The 25,492-nt window shown below is 42.6% G+C and overlaps 1 protein-coding gene across 6 annotated transcripts in view; it reads right to left on the bottom strand.

Moving 5' to 3' along the window:
• The window catches only part of LOC308459342 (collagen alpha-6(VI) chain-like), a 62,918-nt gene that overhangs the window by 10,422 nt on the left and 27,004 nt on the right, over positions 1-25,492 (bottom strand). For 4 of the 6 annotated variants that reach the window (XM_080974536.1, XM_080974534.1, XM_080974538.1 and 1 more), the window contains 21 exons: positions 22,554-23,129; positions 20,455-21,021; positions 19,180-19,523; positions 19,000-19,078; positions 17,761-17,906; positions 15,636-15,728; positions 15,469-15,522; positions 14,806-14,877; positions 14,667-14,693; positions 12,968-13,012; positions 12,796-12,849; positions 12,281-12,343; positions 10,004-10,069; positions 8,808-8,861; positions 7,546-7,581; positions 7,051-7,113; positions 6,878-6,940; positions 5,981-6,043; positions 3,491-3,553; positions 3,018-3,068; positions 1,391-1,426 (listed from right to left, as the gene is read on the bottom strand). In XM_080974536.1, coding sequence (XP_080830662.1) covers positions 1,391-1,426; positions 3,018-3,068; positions 3,491-3,553; positions 5,981-6,043; positions 6,878-6,940; positions 7,051-7,113; positions 7,546-7,581; positions 8,808-8,861; positions 10,004-10,069; positions 12,281-12,343; positions 12,796-12,849; positions 12,968-13,012; positions 14,667-14,693; positions 14,806-14,877; positions 15,469-15,522; positions 15,636-15,728; positions 17,761-17,906; positions 19,000-19,078; positions 19,180-19,523; positions 20,455-21,021; positions 22,554-23,129 — 2,615 coding nt within the window. Of the gene's footprint in view, positions 1-1,390; positions 1,427-3,017; positions 3,069-3,490; positions 3,554-5,980; positions 6,044-6,877; positions 6,941-7,050; positions 7,114-7,545; positions 7,582-8,807; positions 8,862-10,003; positions 10,070-12,280; positions 12,344-12,795; positions 12,850-12,967; positions 13,013-14,666; positions 14,694-14,805; positions 14,878-15,468; positions 15,523-15,635; positions 15,729-17,760; positions 17,907-18,999; positions 19,079-19,179; positions 19,524-20,454; positions 21,022-22,553; positions 23,130-25,492 lie in introns of those variants that run through there. The other 2 variants (XM_080974537.1, XR_013978017.1) reach the window with 2 other exon arrangements.

Raw genomic sequence — 25,492 nt, 5'->3', positions numbered from 1 at the left:
TTTTGGAACAGGAAGGAGACAAACTGAAATTGCAGAGTTTTGAGAAATTAAAAGACAAAGTGCGAGGCTGGCTTCATTATTATCAGATAATGGAGGCATACAATTTGGATAAGAAAATTGGTTTCCAGGTGGAAAAATCAAAATTGGAAACAGAACTGTTAGAACCCAAAACTAAGATTTTGTCAAAAATGTATAACTTGCTGTTGAAATGGAATACTCAGGATGAAATGGTGAAATCTGCTATGATTAAATGGGCACAAGATCTTGGACATAATATTATGTTTGCTGACTGGGAACAGTTGTGGACCACAGGTATGAAATTTACGGCATGTAATGCCTTAAGAGAGAATATTATGAAAATGATATACAGGTGGTACATGTCACCAGTCAAGCTTGCAAAAATCTACCATTTGCCCGATAATAAATGTTGGAAATGTAAAGAAAATGAAGGTACATTCTTTCACCTTTGGTGGACGTGCCCAAGGATCAAGGCTTTCTGGGAGATGATATATAACGAATTGAAAAAGGTATTTAAATATACCTTCTTGAAGAAACCAGAGGCCTTTCTCCTGGGCATAGTCGGCCAATTGGTGCCAAAGAAGGACAGAACTTTTTTTATGTATGCTACTACAGCAGCAAGAATTCTCATTGCAAAGTATTGGAAGACACAAGATCTACCCACCTTGGAAGAATGGCAGATGAAGGTGATGGACTATATGGAATTGGCGGAAATGACTGGCAGAATCTGAGACCAGGGAGAAGAGTCAATGGAAGAAGATTGGAAAAAGTTAAAGACTATTTACAGAAATATTGCAAAATTAATGAATGTTAGAATGATGTCGGATAGAAACTAAGTGGTCTTTAGCCGAAATGTTATAAGGGAATATGAAAAAAAAAAGGTTTATTAATAGGTAAAAATCTAAAATTACAAATACTTTATGATTAACGATTAGGATACATAAAGAGGGGAGGGATTTGTTGAACGAATAACTGAATTGGAATACAAAAAAGGGAGGTGTGAGGAGGTCCTGGAAATAAGCAAATGAAGGCTAGGTAACGGAAGGAATGAATTGTTTTTAACTGTTTTTATTTTGTATTTTTCTTTTTTCTTTTTTTTTTCTTTTTTTGTCTTGTAATATTTTGAAAATCTTAATAAATATCTTACAAATCATCCACCAAGCAGGACTTTCTTAATGATATTTGAGCCAATTATCCTTTCATAGTTTTCAGCCAATCATGCTTCTTCTGCTGTCCCATTTTATTTCCATGCTTTTGCATATTCACTTGCCAAATCATTAAATCACAGAGGAAACAGAGGGACACAGTAGAGATGTGGCCTTTTTTTATATTAAAAAAATACGCATGTCATAGTTTTTCAAAAGAACAGTACCTTCTGACCCATAGCTCCAGGAAAGCCTTTTTGCCCCTGTAACACACAAAGGATGGAAACAGTGTTTGATCATGTTAATGTGTTATTTTAAGGACAGCAATCCCCATAAAGATATAGCAGCAACTACTGCAAGATGAAAAGTGCATTTTATCTTCCTATTTCCTCCACACAGTCTAGATTTCTAATGGGATTCATCTGGTATGACTTTTCTCAATAGCTGCTTTGATCTAGCTGCAAACTCTTGCAGCCAGCTCACGTATTCTCTGCAGAGAGATTCAGGGTCTATTCCCCATCACTTTTACATAAATAATGGCACTTCGTTGTTGTTGTTGTTTTGAGTCAGTAGGCACAGATCAGGCTTCCTCAAACTCGGTCCTCCAGATGTTTTTGGCCTACAACTCCCATGATCCCTAGCTAGCAGGACCAGTGGTCAGGGATGGTGGGAATTGTAGTCTCAAAACATCTGGAGGGCCGAGGTTCAGGATGCCTGGCACAGATCATGGGAACAAAGGCAGTCGATTCAGGCTGACCGGCACCCAAAATCACACGACTACTGTGTTGACTCATACTCACTTGGATGACTCCCTTTGTAGGCAAAAGCAAAAACAAAACATTTTTAAAACCCCAAGCTGTCCAATGATAACTCAGCAAATTTAGTGCCCTCCAAAAACCACAAAGTTTGGCTGAAAAACAGAAAACTGGGAGGAGTGAAAATGTCCCACACAGCTTATACTTTATACTTTCTCAGAGGAAGATATGACTAGTGTTACTGGGATTTTTCTAAGGTAGTTAGGGTGTGTGTGTGTGTGTGTGAGAGAGAGAGAGAGAGAGAGAGAGAGAGAGAGAGAGAGAGATGACGGAGGGCAGCTTGCAGATTTAACATCTAGAATAAGAGAACAAGAAGAATGCACATTTAAAGAAGACTGGAAAATGTTTACTGAGTATATGGGTGAAAATTGTCTTCATTCAAAAGCGCTGGTAGCATTAATTCAACAGTGTAAATAAGATTTGATGGATGTAACATTGAATTACTGAATGGTTTAGTTCATGTAAAATATGCAGGGATGTATTACCACAGAAAGATAAGAAGGGAAATCATTGATTTAAGGTTGATTAAATGAATATTTTGAAATGTAATTTAGAAAATGTAAATATATATATATATATATACGGCCTACAGGTTCTTGCCTGGACATCTTTGGGATTTTAATCTCCCTTTTCTTTTAATTTACAGACTGATAGATTTCTGTACATGTGGAAAAATCACCTACATATAACAGAAACCACGATGCTGTGAGTGGGGAACATGGCGACCACCAGTTGTTGGTAGATTACAACTCCCTGACTCATCGGTTTAGTGGAGCTGATGAGAATAGGAATCCGGCAAAATCTGTAGGATCACGGGTTTCCTAACCCTGCATTACTTTATTTTTGTGTATGTATGTGTTTGCTGGCAAACTGATAAGTGTCAAACCACCAAGTTTGATACTGGAAGGCAACACGTAAGGAGATAATCTAGTGCCCACACCTCTAAAATAATCCATGTTTTATTTCCACTGATAATGATCTGTAAGGATATTTATAAAAAGAGCTCAGATTTTCATTAAAGATTTCTTTTCACTCTTACCTTTATTCCTTTATGTCCTTGTTTACCATATCCAACTGCACCACCATCGCCCTAAAGCAAAGTTACATTACATCAGTGTTTCATTTTCGTTTCCATCTACCGTTTTGGAGGCAACAAAGGTCTTCTTTGCTTCCATTTTGTATTAATAATCGCAGAAGCGGAAGAAGATTTTGACAAATCTAAACAAACAGAGGACTGCAACATCCATTTCTCCTCCTACTTTCCATAAATACTTTCCATTTATTCGTATAGTAAGATGAGCTCAATTAATACTTCTTCTGATAAATTTATCTGCACGGGGGGGGGGGGTTGGGGTTTTTTTTAATTAAAAAAATAGGTTCAAGACTGTAATGATCAATTAATTAATTAAATTTTTATACTGCTGTTGATCCAAAGATCTCAGGAAGGTTCACAAGATAAATAAATACAGGATAAAAATTACAGGAATGTAAACAAAATAATAACAAGCAAACCCTTATTCCCCGGCGTCCCGGGGGACCTTTCTCTCCTTTTATGCCGGGGCCGCCAGGCTCTCCCTGTTAAATGAACACAAAATTGATATTGTTATAGGATTTCGAATGGGATACATGTCCTCTCAGAATCCCTTCTCTCAAAATCATGAATTTAAATTTGTAAAACCGGTGTCTGGAGATAACCTCCACCGCAATAATCCCAAAGCTGTTCCCAAAATACCTCCTTCGCTGGCTAAATTGCCCTAACCTGTTAAGTATCTCCTTTGTTATGTAAGCGAGGGACAATCTATTGCCACAAAAACTAAATTACTGAGGGCACTTTTAGGAGATGAGAGTCAGTATGACCTGACTGGAAGTGATTTTATCAAGTAGTGTCTCTGCATGAAAGAGAATAGGCTCACAGGTTTTGGAACCATGCAAAGTCAAAGAGAAGAGGCTGAGTTTTAGATTTAACAGCTTTTCGGGAACTGGTTGTATTCCCCTAGACATCTAATTGGTGAATTTGAGACATTTTTTGGAGTTGCATATCCACTTATGCCCGGCCTCTATATACGTGTAAACAGTGCTTTTTTCTGGGGGTACGCATAAAAGGTATAGCTAAAGGGACCCCTGACCATTAGGTCCAGTCATGGCTGACTCTGGGGTTGTGGCATTCATCTCGCTTTATTGGCCAAGAGAGCTGGCGTACAGCTTCCGGGTCATGTGGCCAGCATGACTAAGCCGCTTCTGGCGAACCAGAGCAGCGCACGGAAACGCCGTTTACCTTCCCGCTGGAGCGGTACCTATTTATCTACTTGCACTTTGACGTGCTTTCAAACTGCTAGGTTGGCAGGAGCTGGGACCGAGCAAGGACCAAGCAACGGAAGCTCACCCCATCACAGGGATTCGAACCGCCGACCTTCTGATCAGCAAGTCCTAGGCTCTGTGGTTTAACCCACAGCGCCATCCGCATACCCTTCAACATTTTGCGAATCTAAGTTTGGTCTCCTGGAGGGGCAGTATTTCAATATGAGTAGAAAAATAAGAGTACCCCTAAACATTTTTAAAGGAAAAAAGCACTGCGTGTAAATAAAACCATATATCACAAAAATGCCACAAGCCTCCAGCGACCTGGGAGTTTTACACCACTCGGGGAACTGGGGCAAATTGAGATTAATTTCAGTGTCAACAATGATGTCACAACATACTGTAGCTGTGATCAAAATTGCCACAACCTGCTGAAAACTCAGAACAGGCAACACAGATAAATTTCATGTCCATGCAGTTTAAATCAGATCAGTAGGGCAAATCATATATTTCCTGTGTGTGAAAACAAGAACCACTGCCATTTCCCCCCTCCATATCTGAATGAACAGGAAACCTCTCATTCAGACGGGGTGCAGGGGTGAATTTGGCTGTCTGGGTGTCATGCAATTAACACATCTGGAAAATAACTTCTGATCAATTCCAGAGCATTTCTACTTGGTGGAATTAAAAGACAATGTGTGAACTGAAACAGTCCCAGGAGCCCACATGTGAATATATTTAAGAGGAATTTGCAAACAAATTTTATAACTAAAAGTATGGGTGCTCCTGAGGGGAAATTGCAGGGATATGATAAAAGCTCGCCGCATCCATCCCCTGGCTGTCTAATTTCTAACCTGGTAATATAACCTTCACATTTGGACAGCTTTTTTTAACCAAGTACAGTGGTACCTTGGTTCTCAAACTTAATCCGTTCCAAAACCAAAGCGTTCTGAAACCAAGGCACGCTTTCCCATAGAAAGTAATGCAAAACGGATTAATCCATTCCAGACTTTTAAAAACAACCCCTTAAACAGCAATTTAACATGAATTTTACTAACGAGACCATTGATCCATAAAACGAAAGCAATAAACAATGCACTGTGCTATAAAATAAATAAGACAGTATTGTGTAGATCAGTGTTTCCCAACCTTGGGTCTCCAGCTGGTTTTGGACTACAACTCCCATCATCCCTAGCTAGCAATACCATTGGTCAGGGATGATGGGAATTGTAGTCCGAAAACAGCTGGGGACCCAAGGTTGGGAAACACTGGTGTAGATGATGAAAATTAAAATCATTATTTTTTTCTTACCTGCACTGATGATAGTCATTGTTTGGATGGGGGGCTTCTATCCATTTCCATAGTCACACAATCAATCAATCAATCAATCAATCAATCAATCAGTAGCTGAACTGGGTTCCACACAACCACAAAAACAAATGCACTGAAAAAGCCTCAAAAACAAAAACGCACAATAAATAGCAAAAACAAAAGCACCAAACTTAATCCGTTCTGGAAGTCTGTTTGACTTCCGAAGTCTTCGAAAACCAAGGCACAGCTTCTGACTGGTGCAGGTGCCCCGGAAACAATAGCTGACAGCCGCATCGGATGTTCAACGTTCGAAAACACTTACTTCCGGGTTTTCGGAATTTGAGAACCAAGGTACCACTGTAAAATTAACCTGCTGGATTCTCTGAAACATACCTTATTGCCTTTGGTTCCCCAGCTCCCAGGAATGCCTGGTGGACCTGCCACTCCCAGGTAACCCTGAAACAAAAGGTAAAACAGGGCAAAACTATGCATCTGGGTAATTACTCAGCATAGCATTTTTCTTTTAATGTGCCACCATCCAGAGGGCTGGCCCCCTTATGGATGTTCCTGCTTGGGGTAGGGGTAGAGGGAGACTGGCTGTCACACTCAGATTGTGGGTGGACAGCCAACTGGAACATCCCACACCAATGGCAGGGGGGTCACTCCCAGAGGTCCTGCAAGTCCATTTTGACCCCCAGCCAGTGGGCTGGAGGGAGGAGACATCAGCCAGCAGTGGCGCTGCCCAATAGCTGGCTATTTGCCACAATGCCACATCTACCTCCATGATGAACGTCATCAAAGTTGTGACTATGTTTTACCCAGGTTTTTGGCTCAGAGTGTGGTCTTTGGCTCCTGTGCATTTGCACCCCTGTGCCTCAGGGACAAACTAAGGTTGTAAGGGGATGTTTTGCCACAGTCAATATGGAATCTGTTTTACTGACTGACTCTAGACTTTATTTCACATTGTGATAGAGAGAGAGAGAGACCGATAGATAGATGATAGATAGATAGATAGATAGATAGATAGATAGATAGATAGATGATAGCAGTGTTTTTTTCTAAAAATAAAATGTTTAGGGGTACTCTCATTTTGACTCAAGAAAATCAGCATTTTATCGTTCAAATCGGGGGAAATAAATATAGTAAATGGACAAAAGTACAAAGATTCACAAAATGTTTAGGGGTATGCATACCCCTGCATTCCCCCCCAAAAAAATGGATGATAGGATTTTAGTTAATTTAAGCTGATTTGAGATTAAAAAAAGAAAAGAAAAGAAAGTGTTTACATACAGGAAACCCTTTGTTTCCTTGATTTCCTTTCATTCCCTTCACGCCCTGGATTCCTCTCACACCCTAGAAACATATTTGACAAAAACAGAAAATTGAATATGAACAAATCATGTTTTCAGCACAGACTCTCTCAATATCCCTCAGAAATAAACCTGAATATTTTTAACGTTGACCTGTGGACCTTTAAATCCTTGCTGTCCAGGAAAACCGCTAGGACCACGGGGCCCTTGTCTCCCCTGTAGCAGACAAAAGCAAGAAAAGGCCAGACTTAAAATCTTCATTCATGAAGAAATAAGTTGAATTAGAGACCAAATTACACTGAGGCCAGACAGTTTTCTTTGTAAGACAATCTACCGTATTTTTCGCTCTGTAAGACGGACCAGACCACAAGTTTTTGGAGGAGGAAAACAAGAAAAAAATATATTCTGAATCTCAGAAGCCAGAACAGCAAGAGGGATCGCTGCGCAGTGAAAGCAGCAATCCCTCTTGCTGTTCTGGCTTCTGGGATAGCTGCGCAGCCTGCATTCGCTCCATAAGACGCACACACATTTCCCCTTACTTTTTAGGAGGCAAAAAGTGAGTCTTATAGAGCAAAAAATATGGTAATATATTGCCATCATGATAAAACAGCACTCATATATATATATATATATATAATGCACACATACCTGGGGGCCTGGCTGGCCTCTTCGGCCTTGATGTCCCTATGACAAGAAAATTGCAATAAGTTAAACATTTCTATTTAGATCTCACTTTAACTAGCCTATGTCCACTTGGATATAAGTACCATTGAGTTTAAAAGGGCTTACTCTTAAGAAGATGTGCGTAGCTCTAGGATGCTGTGTGACAAACCATTAATAATAATAATAAAAATAATTAATATATTATTTATACCCCACCCATCTGGCTGGGCTTCCCCAGCCACTCTGGGCAGCTCCCAACAAAATATTAAAATACAGTAATGCATCAAACATTAAAAGCTTCCCTACACAGGGCTGCCTTCAGATGCCTCCTAAAAGTCTGGTCGTTGTTTTTCTCTTTGACATCTGATGGGAGGGTGTTCCACAGGGCGGGCACTACTACTAAGAAGGCCCTCTGCCTGGTTCCCTGTAACTTGGCCTCTCGCAGTGAGGGAACCGCCAGAAGGCCCTCGACGCTGGACCTCAGTGTCCGGGCTGAACGATGGGGGTGGAGACGCTCCTTTAGGTATACTGGACTGAGGCCGTTTAGGGCTTTAAAGGCCAGCAGCAACACTTTGAATTGTGCTCGGAAACGTACTGGGAGCCAAGACCGGCGTTATGTAGTCTCAGTGGCCGCCCCCAGTCACCAGTCTGGCTGCCGCATTCTGGATTAGTTGTAGTTTCCGGGTCACCTTCAAAGATAGCCCCACATAGATACCACAGTCTCCACTGTCCTTCATTCAGAAGAAATAAAACCCCTGGGATCTCACACTGCTTGGAGACTGGAGTGGTCTGCAACAATATGTTTTCCATGCCTGGTGCCATTTAACAACTGTGCAGCCACATTTTGAAGCATCCGAACCTTCCGAACACTTTTTGAATTTAGCTTCTAATAGAATGCAATGGTGAAACCTCCCTGCCCCCCCCAACAGAAGATGCAGCCTATTGATTTCAGTGTCCAGACTCTGCCATGAATCTGAACCCACAAGAACTCTTTTCTCGGCCTCAAGACATTTCCCAGAATCAAGTGGAAAAGATTTAGAGAAAGGGGGAAAGTCTCAAGCAACTGTAATTCCAATATTCTCAAAGGGATTTCTATTTGTGGAAGAGTGAGCTTAGGGTTCTCTGCCTATTGCTAGCAGTAGACCCAGTGATAGGACTCCCACACAGTTGCTGTCTGCCTTGCATTACCACCATGAAGTTCTTTCACAGAGAAAACAATGTCAGCAACTTCGTTCTTTGGCTCTTACTCTGGTTCCTTTCAAGCCGGGCAATCCCGTGGGGCCACTTGGTCCCCTCTCACCCTGAAAGCAAAACATTTGAATTTAAGTTTAAGTTGCAACATCTTTACCAGCATAAGACCCCTGCACTATGAGGCCAAAGGCCCATCTGGTCAGTATCCTGTTCTCACAATGGCAACCAGATGCCTAAAGAAGATAGCCAACATAGGAAAATTCATCTTCTCAAACTCATAGCACCTTACCAGATGTTGGCAAGTAGGATAAAATATGTTTCATTGTGTTATTCACGCTGCATGTGAAAACCACTCGTCTGTTTACAGAAGTTAGAAACAGAAGCTTTGGGTATGAGGCGACATTGTTACGGGCTGCCCACACATTTTAGAAAAAGAAAAGCATTAATCTGCAAAAGTGGTTTCAGTAACTATCCTGCAGCCCTCCTGGTCCACCAGGAATTTAGTCAGGCAAGAGAAATGAGCTAAGGAAGTTAGCAGGGCCTGGTCTGGAGTTGGGGCTTCAGGACCCTGGACAGCGCTACAGGTGCTAGCCTGCAAATTCTTGGCATTTATTTGCAAATACAGTGGTACCTGTTGTGACCCGTATCCAAGGACATGAGCACACAACTAGCACAGTCCAAACAGAAGCTGAGCCTTGAAGTGTAACATCTATGTCAAATTTACTGAGCACAAAATCAAACATAACATATCAAAGAAAACATGGCTTCTCTGTCTTTCTTCCTTGGAGATAGAACTGCAAAAGCAATAGCTATACAGAACGGAACAGCGTATCTCAATTTCCGCTCACAAGACTCCAACAATCAGTGCTGGAATGTAAACACAGACATGTGACATGTAACAATCCCACACATCTGCAGCACGGGAGACATGGAATTCCCAACATCTCTCCTACAGCTAAGGAAGTTGGTGTGGGAGAGAAGCAAGAAGAACCTGGTCTTAGACCTGTGGGAACCCGTGTTGCTTATTGTTATGTCTGTTATTCATATTTTATCAGTTCTGCTAGAGCTGTAAAATAATAAATCCTTAACATCATTTGAAATGGGCTGATCACAGTTTGGTTCAGAAGTGGGAGAGGTGTGGTTGCCATACTAATCATACACATCAATGCTCAGGCATTTATTATAGTATATTTCTGTAGAAACTACTTTTCACAGGCAAATAATAAACGAGGCATATAAGATGGTATTTTACCTCTCTTCCTCTTCCCCCTTCTAAACCTTTTGGTCCTGCTATGCTACTATCTGGTCCAGGAATACCCTAGATGAAAGGGAAAGAAATGTTAATGTTCCCACATTGTTTGTTTGAGAGAGAGAGAGAGAGAGAGAGAGAGAGAGAGAGAGAGAGAGAGAGAGAGAGAGAGAGAGAGAGAGAGAGAGAGAGAGAGAGAGAGAGAGAGAGAGAGAGAGAGAGATGGGGGAAAGCACAGGTTCTTAACGTCTGGTCTATGGACTCATGGGGTCTGTAAATCTCTCTCTCTCTCTCTCTCTCTCTCTCTCTCTCTCTCTCTCACACACACACACACACGCACACACACACACACACACATTGTTTCCTTGATTTCTTTCCAGCTACCATGAAGATTGTCTTTGTGGGGGGAAATCTGGGGACGGGGTTCACAACTTTCATCAGATACTCAAGTAGTCCATGACACACACCCCGACAAAGGTTAAGAACCACAGGTATAAACAAAACTTTGGTTTCAAATTGTGGAGCGAAAAGGAGCCACCTGGTGTCATTGTGATGTCAGGTGGTTGACAGGGGAGAAATCCTAACAGAGGGATTCCTCTCACAGAGTAACAGTCGCCAGAATTTCCTGGGAAGGGGGTTAAAACCACTCTGGAAATTGTAGCTCCGTGGGGAGGATGGGGGAATAGTGATCTCCTAACACCAGACCCTCCAAGTGTCCCTATTTTCCAGGGATGTCCCTGATTTAAAGAATACATCCTGGTTTCTGCAATAACAACAACAACAACAACTTTATTATTTATACCCCACCCATCTGGTCATCCATCTTGATCCCGAAATGTCCCTCTTTTCCTTAGGACGTCCCTATTTTCATTGGAGAAATGTTGGAGGGTATGGAATTATCTGACCCCCCCCCCCAAGCCGTCTGAAGGCAATCCTGTATAGGGAAGGTTTTTTAAAAAATGTTTAAAGTTTTATTATATTTTTATATATGTTGGAAGGCGCCCAGAGTGGCTGGGGCAACCCAGTCAGATGTGTGGGGTATAAATAGTAACATTATCATCATGGAATGGGACGTCCCTATTTTCATCGGACAAATGTTGGAGGATATGCCTAACACCTCTCAATGCCCTCAGCAAATTACGGTTCCCAGGATTTCCCCCAGGAGGGACTGTTTAAGATGATATGGCTCTGCTTCAAAAGTATACTGCAGATAGGGGCTCACTGTTCCTGGTTTGTGTGACCCCCCCGAGTCTCTCCGTGTTAGCAAAATCATGCTCACATCGCCTGTTCAATGCAAGCGCCACCAGCCTCTTGCCCCTGCGATTCAAGCAGTCAATATGATGAGAGGCTGCGGCTGAATTCCCTTAGGAAAAACAAAATTTTGCCCAAAGAACTCCAGGAAGTGGCTGATAAAGAGATTGCTGCCCTTCACTGGGACACCTGTCCAGTGAGGATCCATAATCGATGTGTTCTGACATCCCGTCCACGAGCTGTAGTGTGGCGATGGAGGTTAAGCCAAATTGTCTTCTGCCATCTGGCTGACCAAATGCAGCTCTCTGGAGTACAGAGAGCAATGTGGTGAGCCACCAACAAGGCTTTTCTTCAAAAAAAAAAGACAAAACTGAGTTCTATTTCAACTCCTAGGAGGAATTAAAGACAAGTGGCACTGTGGGTTAAACCACAGAGCCTAGGACTTGCCGATCAGAAGGTCGGCGGTTTGAATCCCCGCGACGGGGTGAGCTCCCGTTGCTCGGTCCCTGCTCCTGCCAACCTAGCAGTTCGAAAGCACGTCAAAGTGCAAGTAGATAAATAGGTACCACTCCGGCGGGAAGGTAAACGGCGTTTCCGTGCACTGCTCTGGTTCGCCAGAAGCGGCTTAGTCATGCTGGCCGCATGACCCGGAAGCTGTACGCCGGCTCCCTTGGCCAGTAAAGCGAGATGAGCGCCGCAACACCAGAGTCAGCCACGACTGGACCTAATGGTCAGGGGTCCCTTTACCTTTTATATAACTTGCAGCATGTAAGGAGTTGGGGAGGGAATAGACCCATTGGTAGAAGACCCTTAGCTAGAAGGGGGCAACCTTGTTTACTTTTGTCAAACCTTCCACACTTCCTCCTCTTGCCTATTTAAAAATGACATGGAAAAATATAGCAGTCCCACACTTGCAAAAGAGAGAGAGAGAGAGAGAGAGAGAGAGAGAGAGCGCCAAATGCAGATACAGTATCAGGGCAGTGAGCAGAGTCATTTCCTTCTCTCTTGCCTCTGGAAAACAAAACTTACTGGGTCTCCTCGGAAGCCCTTTTCGCTGCGTTCACCAGGGAGTCCCCTTGGTCCTGGGCTGCCCTTTGAAGAATAACAAAGTGCATGAGAGCTTTAGAACAAGAAGATATAAGCGAGCCATTATTTTGTGTGACTGATGTGTTTGGCATTAAACGGACTGCTGTTTAGGCTCAAGGAAGACATAAAGTTTCTCTGTTAACAGAAGCAAACTTTCCATGTTAACAAGATTAAAAGCAGCTCCCACGGAGGAGGCTCGAACCCTTATCAGCGCCAGACAAAGGCCATTTCATTTTCCCAAGCACTTAACCGAGAGTTGCTTCTCTTAACTACTTTTTTTTTAATGCCGGGCCAGTTATTGCCGTGTTTTTATTGCTGTTTCTATTTATGGTATTCATTTTATTACTTTTGCTGAATTATTGTGAAATGTTATGCTTTTATTCTTACTGTAAAGTCACTCTGGGAAAGTTTCTTTGACAAGTGAGCTACAGGTATCTAAAATGAGCAAATGAAATTACCTGGCTGCCTGGGTCACCCTTTTCTCCTTTAATTCCTGGAGGTCCAGAAGAACCCTGAAGAAGATACATTGAATGGCCTATAAGTATGCAATTAACTCTATGGGGTGGGTGGGATATGTTTGCTAATTCAAACAGAACACTGAAAGGCAAAACGAAGAAATGAAAATCTTACTGGCTCTCCATTAACGCCATCAAATCCATTATCCCCCTTGTTTCCCTGCAAGAACACAAAAAACCAGGAATTATCTGCCAAATTCATCTCAGTATTAAGCACATATTTACAGGCACTGTCGGTTCTTGCAAATTCTATTTCAAAGACCCCTGCAGAGTGCTTTGCAATGAGTTCCACAAGACCCAGCAGTTAATACATTAATTAATGTGCTGTTTAATACAAAACATAACAAAATATGTACAGCATTTTTCCCCTAAGTATTTTCCTCCATTGTTGTTATCTGATTATTATTTTTTAATTGCTTAAAGGAACTCCACAGTCGAGCCCACCACTCTGAAAACTTCAGAACCTCAGGAACTGAAGTTCACAAAATAATTTTTATTAGTGTGACAGCAACTGGGGCCTCATTTCTGCATTACTGACAGCACAATCCTATGTGTGTCTGCTCAGAAGTAAGTCTCATTGAATTGAGCTGGACTTACTCCCTGGTAACTGCATGCAGGATTGCAGCTGTAAAGCAATGTGACGGCTGTTTTCCCGCAGTTACTCTTCTAACACCCCCAAGTAAAATCCTACAACACATGTGGTTAGTGCAGATTGTATGCCTGCATTCATTGACTTCATTTATAGCTCAGCTGTTGACTGGCTAACGAAAAGCTATTTCCATAAACTGCTTAAAAAAAACTTTTAAAACCTGGCAGCAACAAGAGTTAGATGTTACCCCAAACACCCTCCATTAACCAAATGTCTCCTGGAACAAAAAAGACCTCAGCTTAACTTTCTAAAGATTAAAATTAAGCTAGGCTGCTCTCACAGAAGAGCACATCCCAAGATAGGGACACAATTCCGTAAGAACATAAGGAGAGCTTTGTTGGAGCAGATCAGAGTCTACTGCAGCATCCTGCCTCCCCAAATGGCCAACCGTTTGCTCGCAGGAAGTTCACAAAGAAGAGCGCAAAGGCAATAGTCCTCTCTAGCTCATAGCGGGTGGCGCTGTGGGTTAAACCACAGAGCCTAGGACTTGCCGATCAGAAGGTCGAAGGTTCGAATCCCCGCGACGAGGTGAGCTCCCGTTGCTCAGTCCCTGCTCCTGCCAACCTAGCAGTTCGAAAGCACGTCAAAGTGCAAGTAGATAAATAGGTACCGCTCTGGCGGGAAGGTAAACGGCGTTTCTGTGCGCTGCTGTGGTTCACCAGAAGCGGCTTAGTCATGCTGGCCACATGACCCGGAAGCTGTCTGCGGACAAATGCTGGCTCCCTCGGCCAATAAAGTGAGATGAGCGCCGCAACCCCAGAGTCGGCCACAACTGGACCTAATGGTCAGGGGTCCCTTTACTTTTACCTAGCTCATACTACTTCCAATCCTGGAGGTGATCCAAATCAGGGTGATACAGGTCGAACCCCATAGTCCCCGTGACTTAACCGTCGTAGGGTCCTTTACCTTTACCTTTTACCTATGGAATTCAGTATTGCTTACTTCCAGATGAGTGGAGTTAGGGCTGCAGCCTTACTTATGAGTAGCGTGGTTCATTTTAGAAGTTTCATGCCGTGGTTTTGTTAGATAGAGTCAACAGCAATAGAGGGCCATATTTGATCGTACCAAATTTGTCATACCACCATTTGCAAAGGATGCTCATTTAAGACACGATCACACATTCATAACTTATTCAGGAAAGGAGGAGAAAAGCACTTTTCTGTACCTTTCGGCCCACTATTCCTCTCTGCCCCTGCAAAGGATCAGAAGAGCTCATGTCAATTTGAGGACCGTTAGACACAAGAAGATCGCAAGGAACATTTCGCTATGCGTTAGAAAGGAATGCAATTATAGCTGATGCTTGCCTTGGGTCCTCGGTTACCACGGCAACCCTTGTCGCCCCTTTCTCCATCTGGCCCTGGCATCCCTCGTGGGCCCTGGCAACAAAAATAAGCACAACCATTAAGAGAGGGAAGTTGTGACCGCAAGGATTGGTATCCCTTTCAGTTAGGGGACAAGAGAAAAGTGAAACTGCTATGATGCCGTACACACCCAGTGTGTGTGTTTTTTTGGGGGGACAGCAGTTTTTTGGGGGGGGACAGCAGGCATCACCCTCCATTCATGCCATCCTTGAAATTCCAATAATAATAATAATAATAATAATAATAATAATAATAATAATTTGTTATTTATACCCCGCCCATCTGGCTGGGTTTCCCCAGCCACTCTGGGCGGCTTCCAACAAAACACTAAAGTACAATAACCTATTAAACATTAAAAGCTTCCCTAAACAGGGCTGCCTTCAGATGTCTTCTAAAAGTTTGGTAGTTATTTTTCTCTTTGAGATCTAAGTTTCAGAAGAGTCTTGCCATGTGGCTTGGAAAGACCTTGTGTTTCAGCAAGGCAAACCCAGAGCACCTTCTACTCAGAGATAGAGTTGCGTGCCCTTTGGATTCTGGCCAATATTTGGAAATATTCTACTCCCCCACCCAACCCAAAAAATGTGTGTATGTAACTTAATAGCTTACAGCTTCCCCTTCTTCTCCTAAGTGTCCTGGACTTCCTCTAACACCTTGAAGGCCCTAAAATGGAGATCAAGGAGACTTATTAACACCAAATATCATTTTCAGAGCACACGAAACTATCAGAAGCTTTTGAGGACAGCGCCTCTCCAGTTAAAATCCAAATTCCTTGCCTTCATCCCGTGTCTTCCTGGGTCTCCTGCTTCTCCCTCTTCACCGACACATTTGCAAAACACACAGCAACATGTTCGCTCGGCAATATTGGCCTGAGAAAGAACAGAATGGCGGATGAAATTGATGGACTATGCAGAATTAGATAAATTAGCAGGAAGGTTTGAAACCTGCGGGACCAGAGATTCTTAGAAGACTGGAGTAAATATGTGAACTCTTTGAAAAGTAATTGTAATGAACAGATTACGCTAGTAGGACTGCAAGCAGTTCTGTAAGGAGGACTATTTGAAATATCAAGAATATGAGGAGAGTTATTAGTCAATGATAATTAAGAGTAATAGATAAATTAAGAAATGCAGAATAAGCGATAAAGAATGGAAAATCATCAGAGGAGTTGACGGAAGTCTAAAATGTTGTATAAGATAAGAAGTTATGTTACATGATTGTTGGAAATGATATGTTTAAAAAACCAATAAAAATGTATATAAAAAGAGAGAGAAAGAACAGAATTAACTCTTAGAATTCTGAAGTGCAACCTGTCACACTTCGGGAACAAATTTGTATAGGATTGTAACACCAATATGACACAATGACAGGATTCGTCTACAGTTTTTAATCATGCACGGTTATCAACTGTCATCACATTGATGCTGTTTCAGCCCCAACCCAATGAAAGTTAGTCATACTATTTGCTCAAGGTGCCTTGCCCCATATGCATCTATTCAGTTGCTTTGATCTGCAGAAGTTCCATTTTTGCAAGTGCCACATTAATGTCCATTGTGCAATTGCAAGGATTTCTTCCTTTACTTAACCAGGCAGAATATGGGCTTTCGAAATCCCTGCCTGTTGAAAACATATTTGTATCAGCAAGCCTATTCAGAAATATAATTTTAGTTACCTACATCAGCTTCTAAAACTTTACTTATTTTATATCTGTTTTTAATTATGATGATTTCATGTATATTGGTTTTTATATGCATTTGTTTTTAACGATGCCGGTTTTATGTCTTATACATTTTAATTGAACTGTGGGTTTTCGTTGTGTGTTTTCTCTCCAGTCTTATTTGCAAAGCATTTTGATCGAGAACTTCTATACGTTTTCTAGATAAATTAAATAAATAAATATTGGAATGAATTTCACAAGTTTGGCTGCTTTTCTAGATTCCGTTTCTAGAGACCACACAGCATCATCAAACAATTGCACTGAAGCATTTCTTGTGTTGTCCTCTGATTTTTTCCCATGATTTGCAGTGATTTAAGGGGGGGTGCCACTATGTATTTGCTATAGCAACACCAGCCTGGCCATTAGGCACCCGCAAAACACTTTTCAGGCTTTTAAAGGGAACAGCTCCCTTAATCAAAAGCTTCCTGTCTGCAAGTTTAGCCTAATTTATTGCTTCCCTGTTCAGCACAGCTGGTGGATTACTCCTGAACTGCCCCTTGTATAGTTCAGTTTTTCAGGGGCAGAGGGGTGTTAATGTACTGCTTTACAGTGGTACCTCGGGTTACATACGCTTCAGGTTACATATGCTTCAGGTTACAGACTCCACTAACCCAGAAATAGTGCTTCAGGTTAAGAACTTTGCTTCAGGATAAGAACAGAAATCGTGCTCCGGCGGAGTGGCGGCAGCAGGAGGCCCCATTAGCTAAAGTGGTGCTTCAGGTTAAGAACAGTTTCAAGTTAAGGATGGACCTCCGGAACGAATTAAGTACTTAACCCGAGGTACCACTGCATTTCAATGTTATCACCTATTTTAATGTAATAGGAACAAAAGGGAAAACACAAGCTTTCAGGTAACAATGGAAATTATTATTTTTCTGAATGGAACATTTCTTAGCAGACATTATAGAAGGGTAGAGGCGGGGGGGGAGCATTGCTGGATAATATAACACTATAATCTGTCCTTTGTATAGTCTTCATTTTTAAGCGATAGAAAAGCAATATTTCAGCAGCATTACAGAGCTCTAGTGCAGAAGCAACCTTAGTAGAAACTGATTTAGGTCTCACTCACTTCAAAAAAAGCCTGATCTGCCTTCTCCCTGCTTAAGCCTTGAAGGTTTCAACAAGACCCATTGAACCTAGTGGAATTTAACACCTGTAAGTTGGTTCTTTGGTGATTTACTTACCACGTACTTAGACAGATGACTGGCAATATTTCTCATGCCAATATTCAGTTGCGTCCTGTATCCAAATCCTTTCCCAAACTCAATATATTGAAGATCGTTAATTTTTTCAGCCCCTTCCAGAACGACAGTTATCAGCGCATCCAATCCTGTTTGAAATGTTGATTGTGATTTGTGAGTGTATAACATGGAGTTTTAGAAATCAAAACACCGTCTTTTGGCTTTGGATTTGATATCCCACTGTAATGAGTATGGGTTGCCGCCTCTCCTGGCTATGTTGCCTTGTTTAAACCTTTCTGTCTGGACAGCCCTTCACTTCGTGGCTGCCTCAGTCGCTAGCAGAATCCGTCAGTGGGCGTTTCTTAAACCTTTTCCAACATAAAAGTTGTTTGACGCCAAGTCTCCTCCTACTCTCCCTGCGCAGAAGCCTTCTGCGCAGGGAGGGCGTGGGTAGCGGAGGACCCGTGCTCTCCCCGCTGGTGTCCGGTGAAGAGTCCTGGAGCCCTCTCGCCGATTCCCCCATCTGCCTCCCTTTATCTCTGGTGTTGCGCTGATTTGCTTCCCCATCTGCTGAGCTGCCTCTCTCCCTGCTGGGCCCTTCTCCAGCATCATTTGAGAGCCTCCCCTCCGCCTCTAGCTCCGATGTCAGTTCCCTGACACCCGCTTTATCACTACCCGAAGGAGTCTCAAAGCGGCTAACATTCTCCTTTCCCTTCCTCCCCCACAACAAACACTCTGTGAGGTGAGTGGGGCTGAGAGACTTCAGAGAAGTGTGACTGGCCCAAGGTCACTCAGCAGCTGCATGTGGAGGAGCGGGGAAGCGAACCCGGTTCCCCAGATTACGAGTCTACTGCTCTTAACCACTACACCACACTGAGGTCACAGGATGCAACCGCCTTACTGAATTTGCACAGGTTTAGGTCTAGTCAGTGTCTGGATGGGGGACCATCTGATGCCTTGAGTTCCATGATTAAAGGAAGGTGGGTAGAAATTTAATAAATCAGTAATTCCAATAATAAACCAGACTTCAGCCTTTTCGCAGAGTTTTGAGGAACACTTGTCAAATGTCGCATCCTACAGAAATTCCATGCCTCTTTCAAAATTGTCACTCACGTTTGCTCTCCTTCTTTCCTGAATTCTCTGTTTCCTGACTCTCGGATGCCGAGAAATTTCTTACTTCCTTTCGCCGCTGAACAGCCTTTATATGTCGATCGTATTGATTCCCTCAAACTCATCACATACCTTTTTTCTTGAGCTCTTCTGATTTCTGTTCCAAGATTTCCACGTCATCATCCAGGCCATCTGAAAATACAAGGAGCACCTAGAGGAAAGTAAAAACAACAACAATGGTTTGTAAATGTATTAAAATTATACAATATATTGTCGGGTTTGAGTAGGCCAGGATGAAGCCGGAGAGCTTACCTTTCTTCGATCGGCAGATTTGATCTGGAATGTTTCCCAAAGTGAATCCAAAAAGTCTACATTAAGGTGGGATGCATTCTTGATTATGGTGCCCACAAGACTGTTCAAAAGCTTTTCACTATCAATTTGGAACTTTGATGTCACCAGCGGTTCTGTGTTTTTCACTTTCAGTGCCACGCTGGTTTGCGACTGTGACCCTGCATTGCAACTCACACCTGTTAAGGATGTGAGGGCATTTATAATTTTTGGAAGGTAGGTTTCCAGCTGCGACTGTCCGTGGAATATATGGTCACCTTGACTTTGTGAGGAGACATCTATTCCCACAACAACATCCACGAAGCATGCTGTTTTATGAAGAGAAGAAAAGACCACCAAATTACTAAACACAACGGATAGTTACTTGGAAGGGAGAAAATGAAAGTGAAAGACAGAAGGTGAGAGAGATATGGATTGAGGCTAATAATCACTGCGAACCCCACAATTGTAAAAGGAGATCTAGGAGACAATCAATATCAAAAGAACTAAAAATTGAGACTGAACAAATGAATGAATGAATTCTTCGTTGCTCTGTTCAATCACAAATATGTCATCTAGCTTTGCAAGTGGTTCTTGACAGTTATCTAGATGAGTTGATAAGCAATGGGTCAAAGTTGCATTCTGGTATGGGGAAACAAAAATCATTGAGCAGGGGGAGGGGAGTTTTATTCAATGCCCCCACAATAAGACATTTATGGATCACACATGGATCAACACAGTGGTACCTCGGTTTTCGAATGTAATCCGTTCCAGAAGACCATTGGACTTCTGAAACATTCAAAAACCGAGGCGCAAAGGGCGTCCTGCAAATTTACAGAGATAATTGAGAAAAATACAGTGGTACCTCAGCGGAAGCCATTCAACTTCCGAGGCACATTCGAAAACGGAAGTGTTTACTTCCGGGTTTTCGGCGTTAGAAAACCAAATGCCGACTTCCAAGATGCTCAAAAACCAAGGTACCATTGTATCTAACTTTTACCATTTAGGTACGTGGACACCAGTGATTAAATCAGGCACCCCAAACTCAGCCCTCCAGCTGTTTGGGGACTACAATTCCCATCATCCCTGACCACTGGTCCTGCTAGCTAGGGATGATGGGAGTTGTAGTCCCAAAATAGCTGGAGGGTCGAGTTTGGGGGTGCCTGGATTAGACTGAAGGATGGACCACCATATATCCCACTTTCCCCGAGGCCCCAAGATTAGGGGATTTACTTGAATTCTTGAAGTGGGGATACTTACTTGTTTTATCTTCTTCCTCACAAATATCATCAACTAGTCTTTTTTTAATTACCTTCAGTTCGCTGAAATTATCAACTGTGTATTTCCTATCTGAGGAGCCGGCTATCTGACTAAGCTGCAAATGGTCGATTTTCCCTACTCCTATGGCATATATGTCAACACCTCTCTTTCTCAGATCTTCCGATGCTTTCACAACTTTGTCATGTGACCGGCCATCTGTGATCACCAGCAAAATCTGTTGGATGTTTTCATTTACTCTGCTGCCACCTTCTGGTGTAAAGTAGTGCTTCACCCTCCCGAGAGCGGCACCGATGTAGGTCTGGAGTCCTTCCATCTGTCGGATGCGTCCGATTTTTGTTTCAAGTTCTGATTTGACTGGGAAAATATCCAGGCTGAATTCTTCCCTGTACCTGTCGCTGTACTGAGCGATACCAACTTGCACATTGTGGCCGGTGTCAAAGGGATGAACTACGTCTTGCAAAAAACTCTTCATCTTGTTGAAGTCGCTGTCGCTTATGCTGTTAGAGCCGTCAATCAGGAATACAAGATCTGCCGGAATTCCACATTCTGCAAGGGAGAAGTGGGAGCGGAGAACAAAATAGGTTATTGTCAGGGAACTGCCATCAGCTCAGAGGCGAGAGGTAGAAGGGCAGTTGTGTTACAAGGAGCCTCTGAAGATCTTGAGAAGCAGTTCTTCCTCTGGCGAGGAGGGAAGCCCCACCTCCAGTGGGGAGGGGGTGCAAGGATCAGAAGATGCTAGGGAGAGCCTCAACACTGAGCCTGAGCAAAGCGGAGGGGAGGCAAGTCCCCCTTTGCCAGTGCCCACTCTGTGCAGTAGTCTTCGGCGCAGAGAGGGGAGGAGAAGGTTGGGGGTCACACAGCTGTTATGCTGGGGAAGGTATAAGGACCGCCCACTCCCAGATTCTGCTAGCGACTGAGCAGACATGGACTTGTGATGCTCTGCACTGTAAATAGTTTGTACAGATAATAAAGCCTGGAAAGGACAGGTTGGAGTCTTGCCTGTTTGCTCCCGAGCAACAACATCAGCACCTGACAGTTATATTCGTAGACCAGGGCATCTCAAAATAAGAACACGAAGGGGAAACAGGTTTAGGAGAATAATGTAATAATACACACACACACTTTGACATTCCTGGCAGTGTGTTAGCTCATATTCCTATGGGTATTTTGCTACATCACCTTAATTGTGAAGGATACTTTCAGTCCCTAAGGAAGTACACTTACAAGGAGATATGAATTTCCCCCTCAGGGGTTTCTGGCTCACCCTTTCTGCATTGGCTATGATTAGAGGAACAAAATAATGCAATTGTCTAGATGGAACCTTGGACTACACTGTCAGATGACATACAAGTGTTTCAACTCAACTAACCCCTGTAATCCTGCAAAATGGCTGCGTCCCCGTGCATGTAAGAGTGAATGTAAGGAAGCATATTGTGTACAATGTCCAATTAAGTTATAGACTTGATCCATTGAAACCAATGGACTTATCTTAAATGCACTGATTTCAATGGGCCTATTCGGCATGAGACTAATATTGGAGAGCACCCTTTATCTTTGGGTATACAGTGGTACCTTGATTGTTGGACTTAATCCGTTCCAGGAGTCTGTTCGACTCCTGGAACTGTTTGAAAACCAAGGTGCAGCTCCGGTTGCGTGAGGCAAACGGTGGAAGTCTTAAAAAAACAACACTTTTTAAGGACAAGATGAAATTATACAATTGAATATAAATATAGATGGAAAATGGCTATGTATAGTGAATGCTTATCTACTTTTAAAATTTTTCACCTATGATCCTTTTCTTTTACTTCCTTATTTTTTCCTTGTACTTTTTTTCTTTTTTCTGATATCTTATCTTTCATTTCACTCCTTTATTGTGAATAGCCTTTTATAGAGGTATAAATAACTGTAAATATGAAAAGAGACAAAGTATTCTCTAATTTTTTCCCTTGGTTATATGTATCTTCTTTTTCTTCTGTATTTTCTTTTGTTGTAAATATGTATGTTTTCTAATTTGTACTTAATAAAAAATTTTTTAAAAACACAACAACAACAACGATGATGATGACATAGCTACCTACCTGGTTTCGAAACACTGCATATATTGTCAGACAATTTGGGATACAGGTGTTTCAGTCCTTCAAATGAATTGACGTAGAAGTATTTGTCTTCCGATCCTGCCATGGTCAAGAGCTCCCCAGGCTTGGCTCTTTCTATCCCAATGGCATAGATGACAATGCCATGTGCCCTGAGTTTCCTGGACACTTCATCAAGTTCTGCTGCATCATGGGAGTCCCCGTCGGTTATCACTATAAGAACCTGGGGGACACTGCGGCGCTTGCGGCTGCCGTGCTCCTCTGAGAAAAGGCCTTCTGAATAACTCAGAGCCTTGGCTGTGTAGGTCGTTGTCCCAATAGGCTTATCATTCTGGATAGCCTTAATGATTTCCGATTTTGTGCTGTAGGTGTTGAGAAAGAAAAAGGTTTCTGGCTCGGCAGAATATTTGACAGCTCCGAACTGAACTCGGTCCTGGCTGACATCCGATTTCTTCACCAAAGCGATCATGAATTCTTTCATAATGTCGTATTCTCTGGGATCGATGCTTCCAGAACCATCAATGACGAAAACAATATCTAGGCGTTCAATCCTCCTGCACTCTGAAAGAATAACAGTGAGAATTGGTCACTAATGTGTGCCCTAGACAAATCTTCATTGCAGTTTCCCTTTGTTGCAGGCAGGGATGGACAAATTTGACGCTTTCAATTTTCGTGGTTTCTCATGTTTACAAAGTTAGACTCCACATTTCCGCAACAATTTGTGAATTTTAGTTGCAACAATCACCCTGAAAATTCACCAGCATTTTTGGGCAAATTTCTCCTAATAAACACATTTTTGTATGCAGCTTTGAGTAATATACATGTTTCCGCAAGCAACGTCCCCTGCTATGATGCACTTTGTATGTTATCTTCAGTAATATATGGATTTGTATGCATACTTTACATGTGCATTTTTGGACACATTCTTGGCTGCAGGATTGCAAAATTCAGAGAAGTGGCACTTTTGAAGGATTGCTGCATTTCAGCTGTCCTTTTGCTTCAGGAAGTGCAAATTAGGTAAGGTTGCATTTAAATGTGAAGTGAATTTCTCCTCCATCCTTAACTGCAAACAAGACTTGCTAGCTTAGTTGCAAGCTATTCCAAGATCTTCATCAAACACGCTATTTAAGGTCATGCAATTTAAAGCTATAAATATGCACAGTTGTATGTCAAAGCCTTATGCCAGGACTGCTGGGAGGCAGATGGACATACCTGCTTTGGATGATAAATTCTGAGTACCGTTAAAGAATATCAATGTGTCCATTGATTCTTTTATTATGATACCTAATTTCTTAATCAGCTACAGTCACCAGAATGTTTGCAATGAAGGGCATACATAGCCTAGGGCATGATGGGATATGGTAGGTTGGAGAGGATGTCAGAATTCCTGCTCCATGATGGCTGAGCTCCTGACAGAGGAGACATACTGAGATTAGGGGGAATTCAGTCACTAGGGCACTGAAGTCGAATGCAGAGGACTTTTTACGCTGCCTCTAATCCTCTCCAAAAGTGGTCCTCAAAGCTTTTAGAAAACTTGAACCAATTTATTACCTTACAGAACCAACAGGCTTCCTTTTATGATCTGAATTCACAGGATTGTTCCCATTACGAAAAGGGGGAAAAAAATAAACACTGGAAATAACAGTCCCTGTTAAGTATGGGATTGGTTTGCTTACCTAACCCTGAACATTGAGCAGATATGAGCACAAATCTTTCCCATACTATGATCTTGGCCGCAGGAATAATTTATAGGGACTCTCTTCGGAACCAACATTTTGACATGAGCCAACACCTTTATTAAGGCTTGAAATATAAGGTTTCTTCTCGGCTAAACCTGTTCCCTAACAGGGCTATTAACACTATTCGAATACTTACATTATGTCTACATTTATCTGGGCCTTATCAAAGGGGCTCGATGTTCTAACATGCTCCTTATTCTTTCTGACATGTGGTTATGTTTATGTCTCTCAAAGGAGACTTTATAAAATAAGCCCTCTCTTCCGCACCACATGTTTTAGTTTAACAAGACAGCTTTATTTGCAGCAGTAAAGGGTTGGATCCAAAGAACTGGGAGAGGAAATTAAATAGCTGCAAGTGCTGTTCCACAAACACTTGCATTGCTATAATTTACAGCTGGGATAGCTCAGTCAGTAGAGCATGAGACCCTTAATCTCAGGGTAAAGCCCCACATTGGGGAAATGATTCCTGCATTGCAGGGGGTTGGACTAGATGACCCTCACGGTCCCTTCAAACTCTACGTTGCTATGATTCTATGGTTTATGAATAGGTAAAGTAAAGGTAAAGGGAGCCCTGACCATTAGGTCCAGTCGTGACCTACTCTGGGGTTGCGCGCTCATCTCACTCTATAGGCCGAGGGAGCCAGCGTTTGTCCGCAGACAGCTTCCGGGTCATGTGGCCAGCATGACTAAGCCGCTTCTGGTGAACCAGAGCAGCGCACGGAAACGCCATTTACCTTCCTGCTGCAGCGGTACCTATTTATCTACTTGCACTTTGACGTGCTTTCGAACTGCTAGGTGGGCAGGAGCAGGGACCGAGCAATGGGAGCTCACCCCGTCATGGGGATTCGAACCGCCGACCTTCTGATCGGCAAGTCCTAGGCTCTGTGGTTTAACCCACAACGCCACCCGCGTCCCTATGAATAGGTAGGTTGGGTTTGATAGCAATTCTCATCCTTCCACCTGTGTCAAGGGTCCTGAGAAAGCAAAGATGCACCACGAAACCACATGGTGATCTCCTTTTCACCTGTACTGTCAGTAACATCAGTACAAAGCCATAGGGCGAAAACTAGAGAAGGAATAGGACAACAAGGGGAATTATTCCGAAGGGACTGTCCTTCAGTGTGATAGATGACAAAATGAGCAGAGTTACTACAGCTCAGTGCTACAATGACTTCCCTCCTTCCA

The sequence above is a fragment of the Podarcis pityusensis genome (assembly GCF_964106645.2).
Source record: "Podarcis pityusensis genome assembly, chromosome: 12".
Lineage (NCBI taxonomy): Eukaryota > Metazoa > Chordata > Lepidosauria > Squamata > Lacertidae > Podarcis > Podarcis pityusensis.
This window is presented reverse-complemented; position numbering and strand designations above follow the sequence as displayed.